Source organism: Canis lupus, chromosome 29 (assembly GCF_003254725.2).
Source record: "Canis lupus dingo isolate Sandy chromosome 29, ASM325472v2, whole genome shotgun sequence".
Classification (NCBI taxonomy): Eukaryota; Metazoa; Chordata; class Mammalia; order Carnivora; family Canidae; genus Canis; species Canis lupus.
Window position 1 is genome coordinate 42,016,880 of NC_064271.1, and position 10,041 is coordinate 42,026,920.

The 10,041-nt window shown below is 36.4% G+C and overlaps 1 protein-coding gene across 1 annotated transcript; it reads right to left on the reverse strand.

Moving 5' to 3' along the window:
• Positions 1 to 2,076: 2,076 nt before the first annotated feature.
• Positions 2,077 to 3,009, reverse strand: LOC112674909 (olfactory receptor 6C2-like). The gene has a single exon (XM_025471332.3). It carries the CDS (start codon positions 3,007 to 3,009, stop codon positions 2,077 to 2,079), a length of 933 nt encoding a protein of 310 aa, XP_025327117.3.
• Positions 3,010 to 10,041: the final 7,032 nt, after the last annotated feature.

Below are 10,041 nucleotides of genomic sequence, written 5' to 3' on the forward strand. Positions count from 1 at the left end.
TCTCATTATAAGTTGCATTTTCCTGCTTATTTGCATGCTTGGTGAATTTTAATTGTGTCAGGCTTTATGAATTTGCCTTCTTGAATGCTGGATGTATTTTTATCCCTATGAAGATTCTTTAGCTTTATTCTGGTATCACTTGAATCTCTTGGAAACAGTTTTGTCCTTTCAGATTCTGTGTTCATATGTGTTTGATTGGACTAGAGTAGCATTTAGCCTAGTCATTTCCTTCCCCAAACTGAGGCAAATCTTTCTGAAGAATACCCAGTAAATTATGACATTTTGTTTTTCTTTTTTTAAAAGATTTTATTTATTTATTCATTAGAGAGAGAGAGAGGGAGAGAGAAGCAGGCTCCGTGTAAGGAGCCTGATGTGGTACTTGATCCCGGGTCTCCTGACCATATTCAGCTGAATGATCATGATGGAGCCATCTGTAGATCACCAGATATCTTTTTGTATGCCTATTCCACCTCTTTGTATTCTTTCTCATGAACTTTAGAATGGTATCTCTTGGTACTTTCTGAAGTACCACCTACATCTTCTTAACTCTGCCAGACTGATGGACTTTGCATGGGTCTGCCCACCACTATCTTCAGAAAGCAAGCTGAAGTAATCTAATCACCTCTCAGGTATCACTTCCCTTTTTTGACTGATGTCAGTTTTCTGGAAAATGTTGGCTTAAATTTATAGTGGTTTGAATTGGAAGAGAATATATGCTCCCAGTTACTCCATTTTATCTTGAGCTTATTATATTTTTGTGCTCTTTTCCTCAATATAAAACGCTTTGTAAAGTTCTAGATTTTTGAAAATCTAGAGTGATTAATAATCATAACTTGCTTCTTTGCTTATTTTAAATATTCCTGTAAACATTTATTTTCTTTAGTTATGGTTAAATTTTATTTTCTCTTATAACTCTTTTTATTTGGGTATATTGTATGTTTTGTCCCTCACCTTACAAAATGAGTAATACTGTTTGCTACCTAATAGACGTCTATTATTATTATTATTATTTTTTTGGGGGGGGATAGATATTGATGGCAGGAATAGCAGGGAAAGTAGGAGATGAAATGCTATCCAAGATCTTGCAGTCTAGCTTAGACAAGTCAAACACCCATTAAATGCTGATTTGTAGAAATATCCATAATACTTTGCTGTCCTCGTATTAGTAGACGGGTTTTGTCATCTCTTGAGTGTGTACTGCCATTATGGCTTGCTTTTATCAAGTAGCTACTATCATTTAATATTTTAGTGGGATATGAGAGCTATAACTTTGGCTATTTTGAAGTATCTGGAGAACTTGGAGAAAGAGAAGTGATTGTCTCACAATTTTAAACTTCCATCTCAAGGTATGGAAAAAGGAGTTAGAAAACTCTGACTTCCTTAAAATAAATCCTATATCTCCTATAACTATAGGATTGAAACTTTTTGAAACCAACCCAAGTCTAATCATGTGCTTGCAAATTGAATTCATAATCTCCAGGGGTTACTTGAGGACACATGTGAGTAGATTTTACTGAAAGCCTCAGAAAAGCAGACATTTATTATCCTTCTTAAAGGTTTGATTTCCTCTTGCTTGAAAAATATATAAGTTTTGAAGTAATTTTCTTGCAGGATAATGCTGAGCTTGGTCCAGACTCACCCCACCTTCTCTCATTGCTTGATACCTAATAACAGACTCAAGTTCAAACAGACTCCAGGGTGTTGGATACACATTATGATATAGAAGGAAGTAACATGCACACCAAAAGAATTTCATGACAGCTAATTTATATCAACTAAAACCTATGGAACATCTATGGGAATAGATCATAAGAGTTATGTAATCATGGTAAAATGAGAAGTAACAATGCATGTTTTTTTTTAAATGTTTGTTTATTTATGATAGTCACAGAGAGAGAGAGAGAGAGGCAGAGACACAGGCAGAGGAAGAAGCAAGCTCCATGCACCGGGAGCCCGACGTGGGATTCGATCCCGGGTCTCCAGGATCGCGCCCTGGGCCAAAGGCAGGCGCCAAACCCCTGCGCCACCCAAGGATCCCACAATGGATGTTTTTAATATAAAAATATTTTTAGTTTTCTAATCCTTTGAAAGAAAGGCCATCTTTTTAATTGAGTCCTTAAAGGCTTGTTTGACTTGCTTATTCCGTAGTGTATAAATGAAAGGGTTCATCAAAGGGATGATTGAGGTATTGAGCAATGACACTACCTTATTAAGAGCCACTCCTTCCTTTGCAGGTTTGATATAGATGAAGATGCAACTTCCATAGGTGATAGAAACTACAATCATATGGGAAGAACAAGTGGAGAAAGCCTTTTTCCTTTGCTGAACTGAAGGGAGTCTTAAAATGGTCTTGACAATATATGTGTATGACACAAATACACAGACAAATGTGACTATGAGGGTCAACACAGCCATGATTAAAACAAGTTGCTCTACAAATTGAGTGTCTGAGCATACAATCTTCAGGAGAGGAGATGCATCACAACCAAAATGGTCAATGAGATTGGAGTTACAGAAATCTAGCTGAACTCCCAAGCTAAGTGGTGGGAGTATGACAATTAACCCAATCAGCCAACAGCAAAGGACAAGAATTGTGCATACCCTTTCATTCATGATGATAGTGTAGTGCAAGGGCTTGCAGATGGCGACATAGCGGTCATAGCACATGGCGGTTAGAAGAAAAAATTCTGTTGCTCCAATGAGGATAACAAAAAACAATTGGATGACACAAGCATTATAGGTAACACTTTTGTCCCCAGTTGTCAGGCTGTATAAGAATCGAGGAACACAGACAGTTGTAAATATTATTTCTAAGATGGAAAAATTCCGAAGGAAAAAGTACATGGGTGTTTTGAGGTGAGAGTCTACAAGAGTGAGGAGGATAATGATTAGATTTCCAGCAACAGTGAAAATGTAGGTGAAAAACAGAAATAATGAAAGAAAAACCTGTAGTCGTGGATCATCTGTTAATCCTAGTAGGATGAATGTTATTGCAGAATGATTTTTCATTACTGACTTCAGATATATAATGAGTCTGTATTATTAAGTTACAAACCTTGAATCTGAGGAATAGAATATAAAAATAATATATCAATAAGCTATTTAGAGAAAAGTAGTCCAGCAAGCTAGTAGAAGCGTATTTTAGAACTTTTATTTGATTATCAGTAATCTGGTGTAGAAGTGATTGCATCATGCTTCATTTCCCTGGACTCTGCTTTACCTTGGTCTTCAGAATATGGCTTATAGAAAAGATCCCTCTGAAATTTAATTTCCACTCCAGTTATAGGACCAATTTTAAAGTATACAGAAAATACCACAAGGATTTCACAGTCTCCTGAGATTAGGGCCAGCCATCTTGTATCTCTAGTCCTCAGTGTAGAGTAGGAAATTCATAAATGTTAATAAATAGAAAAAATATGTATAAAATTTTTATTTCCCACCTGTCAGGACAGCATATCAGCAAGTCATTCTCATAGGCTATAATAGTATAATACCACCAGTGGCTTAGTTGTATTATTTCCATGCTTTGTAACACTCGTTCCTTCAAATAATTACTTAATCTCCCCAAAATCCTGGAAAAGTTTCTACTGTGTGGGTGAACTGGGAGCAGTATTACAGAGTTACCATGAAATTTCTTGAGTCTCATATTTCTCCAGAATTTCTTCTTTGCTCTCTTTTTATAATAGACTGAAATATTCGAGTCTTTGTATCCCCTGTATCAGTTTGATCAGTCTTCTTTTGTTTCCTTTCCTGAATTCCACTTTCAACATCCATATGTTCTCTAGCATCCCACCCATCCCAAGCCTTCCCAGAATAATAACAAGTAAGATGTTCTGATATCTTTCCCAGAGAACAGAGTCCTGTCCTTAGGCTTCCATGATCCATATTGGGGTTGTGTAGCTTACACATAGATGTTTCAGCTTCTAAATGCCTTCTAAGTCTACTTGACATCTGCATTAATAACATAAAATCTAGATCCTTCAAGGTGATCAGACATAAGGGAATACCACTTGGGTGAGGAGTTGATTTCTTTGCCTTTGTTCCATTCTCTGAAGACTTGGGAATGCCAAGGGAATTGCTATCCCTATTTTTGGTCCTCAGCACTCTGGCCCAAGGATAGACTCAGCCTGTGCTTATTTCCCCAAAGGACAGTTATTATCAGGCATTAATGCTTAAGAAGGCTTAAATATGACACAGAGAATAAAGAAATCTGGTTATTAGGTGTGGGTATTCTTAAAAACTGAAAAATAACCATCTTTTTTAGTTTCCCTACAAAACTGTCTCCCTGTGATGCTTCTTTTGAAGATCCTGTCAAAGAAACGATTGTCACCACCTTCCAGGAAGCCACTGAGTACTTTCTCATTTCTCACATTCCCTACCTATTTATGTACCCTTCCCAGCAATTGTGGCAATACTAAGAAGTGTCAGAGCTGGAATTACTGACCCAGGTCAAACTGGATTAAAATTAAAGTGTTTCCAGGAAATCGATAATTTTAGGATTTGGGGCAATTGCTTATCTTTAGACCATTCTAATAATCACAAGTTAATTAAAATGTTAGGTTTTTTTAAATGTTTCCTAGCCAAAAAGTATGTCTGGGGCATCTGAGTTTCTTCAATAAATGACTAGAATGAAATCTCATGAGTCACCAATTATATTGTAATATAAATGTTCTTTTAGAGTGCTGCTCTAAGATATTCCTCACAAAATGTCTTAAGCGTTGTTTCCCTTTGTGGTTAGAGAAGGCATCATTTCTTTTCCATTGACAAGCGTTGCCACAGTGTGACAGGCATTATAGATGCACCATAATAGAAGGCTGCTGACCTAGACTTATGTGATAAAGAGTGTCAGCAGATAAATAATGCATGCTGATTCAAGATTGCTTTCTTGGACTAAGACATGAAAATTTCCTAAGAGCCACACATATTTTTCATGTTGGCCAATACACTGACACCCCAATTAATATCACTGGATGGCGCACCATTACATATCATAAAAATATATAATCTTTGTGCCCTAAATTCAGAAGAAATGGCTGAAATAAAATTTGTAAATACCTTCACATAATTGGATGACTACTTTAAGAAGAAGGACTAGCACAAAGAAATTATATTAAATATTGAAGTTTTAGGCCATGTCTATTTTACTTTCTGCTATCAAGGATAATTTTAAATTATGGAGAGTTGTTATTTATTATTTTTCCCTTTACTTATTAAAAAGTATTTATTTATTTTAGACAGAGAGTGAGCAAGCAGGGGGAGGAACAGAGGGAGAAGGAGAGGGAGAATTCTCAAGCAGACTTCCCACTGAGCATAGAGCTCTACTGAGGCTTTATCCTAGGACCCCAAGACCATTACCTGAGCTGAAATCAAGTCAGATACTTGACCAACTGGGCTACCCATTGCCCCATTATTTTTTCCTTAAATGTTTCCTTCAAACATTACTTGTTTGAATCCTCCATAATAAAATATGAGCCTAGTAAATGAATATTTACTTGTTTTATTATATTTTATAAAAATAATATTATATTGAAAATAGTATTTGATGCTTTTCTCATTTAACCTCACTTTATCCATTCAATTATTTTCAAGCACTTATGATGTATTTTCCTCATGTTATTAAATATTCTTCAAAATTCAATTTTACTTGCTTGTCATATCTCAACATATAAGGAACAAAATGATAAAAGTAATAGTTTTTTTGCAGCTTCCACATGACCTATATTAGAAAGACTCAACTTTACACTAAGGATCCCGATGTGGGACTCCGACCTGGGACTCCAGGAAAACGCCCTGAGCCCAAGTCAGACACTCAACCACTGAGCCACCCAGGAGTCCCACATTTTCTAAACCTTATAATATTTTAAATTAATAACAAATGTACTTATTTTTACATTTTTGTGCTATTTGATTGAATGTAGTGGTAAAGAAACAGTGAATATCAGAGTCTCCAAATCCTACAATGTAGTTTAATCTAATTAGCATGACATTAATTATTATTATTATGGATTCTTTTTAGGACTGAAGCAGCTCAAGATAGACTGGAAATGTTCAAGGATAAGTTAAATAATCATTCAACAGGATGTTTTAGATGCATCTTTGAAGTTATTTGTAGCCCTCATATTCTAACATCTTATGAAAAAGGGAGAAATAATTTTTGATATCCTTGTTTTGGCCCTTCTCATTATTGCACAACAGTGACTACACTCTCCAGTTGTGTTTGTAGCTAGTTGTATTCTTAATTCTGATATTTTCCAAGAGCACTGCTTAAAAATCATGTTCAGATTCATTATTATGTTATATAGAACAAAATGGAAACTCAGCAATTACTTTTCGAATCCTCTCTGAAAATTTAAGCACGTCTTGTACTCAGATTTTTTAGTAGAAATATATAAACTCACTGCCTTTTTTCAGGGACAGCTTTTATACACCTTCCATGAGTTCAGCTCCCAAACATTTAGGCACAAAATTAACAAGCACTTCATACTTACTTTCTGGTGGTTTCTCATCACTTTTTTGGGAAATTTAATCTAAACTTGTTTCTTGAATCTGAGAAACACTGGGTGCTAGTGGTTAAAATTTTGAGTTAACTTTGGTATACGTTGAAAGTCCACATGCTCTTCTGGGTAGGAGTGGCTGGAAATGCAAGGTAATATGCAAGGGCATAGAGAATAGCATCATTTGCTCTTATCATCACCAAGTCTAACATGGGTCAATGAGAGTTCCTATCTTTCATTGAGCTATGAAATAATATTTTCCTGAATTATTTAACTGAAAGGATGGACAAACATGGCAAGCAAATGCTAGCAACTCTCCCTGACTATGGAAATCAAAATGGTTTGACCTCTCTGTGCAAAGAAATGATTTGCTCTATAAATTTTCATTAATAGAAATGGCATGGCCTTATTGGTGCACAGGGAACAATTAAGTGAACAGTGAAAATGTCCTTAGTGACTATATTAGAACCACTAGTGAATCTACAGTAAATTTAACTTTGGCAAACAAAACAAAATAGAGAAAAACAAAGAAAAAAATTTAACCAGCACCTTTGGGGCAATGTCCCCAGGTAAGAAATGCAATCATAATAGTATTAGTGGCAGGGGAAAAAAAGTCTGATGATAAAATGGCAATCAGATTCTCACTATGTTCTTTTTATATTGTTGAAATGCTGGGGGTCATCTGATGATTTCTGTTGTAGGGCATACTCGTATGATCTACTTGTTAGTCTTCCCCATCTATCTGATTATTCTTAAATGCTTTCTTTTAATCATTAGGAGAATGAAAGTTTATTTTGTTCTACTAATCATGTAGTTCATCCATGGGTCCTATTAAGGTAGAACTAATTATCATTCATATATTCATTAATCACTGCTATTTCATAAGTCCACTACTGCTCTTTCATACTCAAAACATGAACAGAACTTGGTAAACTGAAAGATGTTATTCTGCTTATGAGGAATGTGGAATCTGAGTGTATTGTGCTTAGTATCCACCATTTTATAAGTCCAGAGATCACCCCTACCTTTCTACAATACTCAGCAGTGCCAGATTTTCATACAGCCCAGTAGCTGAGAACTGAGAAATCTGAGCTGAAGTTGGAGGATCAACACATGCATGTAACTGACTTGGTGGCTCTTACCCCTAACATGAGAACTATCCTGCAGAATATGCTATATGCCTCTGAGAGAAATATGTATTCTGCTGCTGTTGGATGGAATGTTCTATGGATGTCTGTTAGGTTCATTTGGTGTAATATATGGCTCAAGTACAATGTTTCCTTGCTGGTTATCTGTCTGGAAATTCTCTCCATTGCTGAAAGTAGGGCATTGAAGTCCGCTATGATTATTGTATTGCTATTTTTCACTTCAGATCTGTTAGTATTTACTTGATACTCTTCAGTTTGTTTTCTTTAATGATTTCTATCTCTTTGTAAATTTCTTATTTTGCTCATGAATTTTTCCCCGATTTCACTGATTTCATTTCATTTCTATCTTATGTTTTCTCATAGCTCAGTGAGTTATCTTAAAACCAGTATTTTGATTTCTCTATCTGTTAGATCACCAGATTCCATGCCTTTGAGTTCAGTTATTGAGTAGTTATTGTTATCTTTTGTGATGACATGGTTTCTTGATATTTCATGTTCCTCGAAGTTTTGAATAGATTTTTTTTGCATTTGAAGTAGCAGAAGTCTCGCCCCAAATTTTTGTTTTATTGAAGTATAGATGACATACAATGTTACACTGGTTTCAGGTGTACAGCATAGTGATTCAACAACTCTATATGTCGTGCCAAGTTCAATACAAAAGTAGCTACCATCTGTCACCACATAATGGTATGACAACATCATTGACCATATTCCCTGTGTTCTACCTTTTGTGCTCATGACGTATTCATTCTATAACTGGAAATCTATAACTCCCACTGATCTTCATTTATTTTGCCCATATCTTTTCTGGCAACCACTAGAAAGGTGGTTCTCTGTATAATTGATCTGTCTGCTTTTTTTGTTGTTTTTTTTTAATTTTTTATTGTTCAACTTGCCAACATATAGCATAACACCCAGTGCTCATCATATCAAGTGCCCCTCTCAGTGCCCATCACCCAGTCATCCCAACACACCACCCACCTCCCTTTCCACTACCCCTTGTTCAATTCCCAGAGTTAGGAGTCCCTCATATTCTGTCTCCCTCTTTGATATTTCCTACTCATTTTCTCTCCTTTCCCCTTTATTCCCTTTCACTATTTTTTATATTCCCCAAATGAATCAGACCATATGTTTGTCCTTCTCCAATTGACTTATTTCACTCAGCATAATACCCTTCAGGTCCATCCACATCGAAGCAAATGGTGGGTATTTGTCATTTCTAATGGCTGAGTAATATTCCATTGTATACATAGACCACATCTTCTTTATCCATTCATATTTCAATGGACACCGAGGCACCTTCCACAGTTTGGCTACTGTGGACATTGCTGCTAGAAACATCGGGGTGCAGGTGTCCCATCATGTCACTGCATCTGTATCTTTGGGGTAAATCCCCAGCAGGGCAATTGCTGCATCATGGGGCAGATCTATTTTTAACTCTTTGAAGAACCTCCACACAGTTTTCCAGAGTGGCTGTACCAGTTCACATTCCCACCAACAGTGCAGGAGGGTTCCCCTTTCTCCACATCCTCTCCAACATTTGTGGTTTCCTGCCTTGTTAATTTTCCCCATTGTGTGTGAGGTGGTATCTCATTGTGATTTTGATTTGTGTTTCTCTGATGGCCAGTGATGCAAAACATTTTCTCATGTGCTTGTTGGCCAAGGCTAGGTCTTTCTCTGTGAAATTTCTGCTCATGTCTTTTGCCCATTTCATGGATGGATTGTTTGTTTCTTTGTTGTTGAGTTTCATAAGTTCTTTATAGATCTTGGATACTAGCCCTTTATCAGATGGGTGATTTGCAAATATCTTCTCCCATCTGTAGGTTGTCTTTGAGTTTGGTTGACGGTGTCCTTTGCTGTGCAGAAGCTTTTTGTCTTGATGAAGTCCCAATAGTTCATTTAGCTTTTGTTTTTCTTGCCTTCATGGATGTATCTTGCAGGAAGTTGCTGTGGCCAAGTTCAAAAACGGTGTTGCCTGTGTTCTCCTCTAGGATTTTGATGGAATCTTGTCTCACATTTAGATCTTTCATCCATTTTGAGTTTATCTTTGTGTATGGTGTAATAGAATGGTCCAATTACATTCTTCTGCATGTGGATGTCCAATTTTCCCAGCACCATTTATTGAAGAGACTGTCTTTTTTCCAGTGGATAGTCTTTCCTGCTTTGTCAAATATTAGTTGACCATAAAGTTGAAGGTCCACTTCTGGACTCTCTATTATGTTCCTTTGATCTATGTGTCTGTTTTTGTGCCAGTACCACACTGTCTTGATGACCACATCTTTGTAGTACAACCTGAAATCTGGCATTGTATTGCCTCCAGCTATGGTTTTCTTTTTTAAAATTCCCCTCGCTATACAGGGTCTTTTCTGATTCCACACAAATCTTAAGATAATTTGTTC

Bases quoted from the DNA above. Each gene is read 5' to 3' on its own strand.
- LOC112674909 (XM_025471332.3), bottom strand. From the start codon at position 3,009: ATGAAAAATCATTCTGCAATAACATTCATCCTACTAGGATTAACAGAT.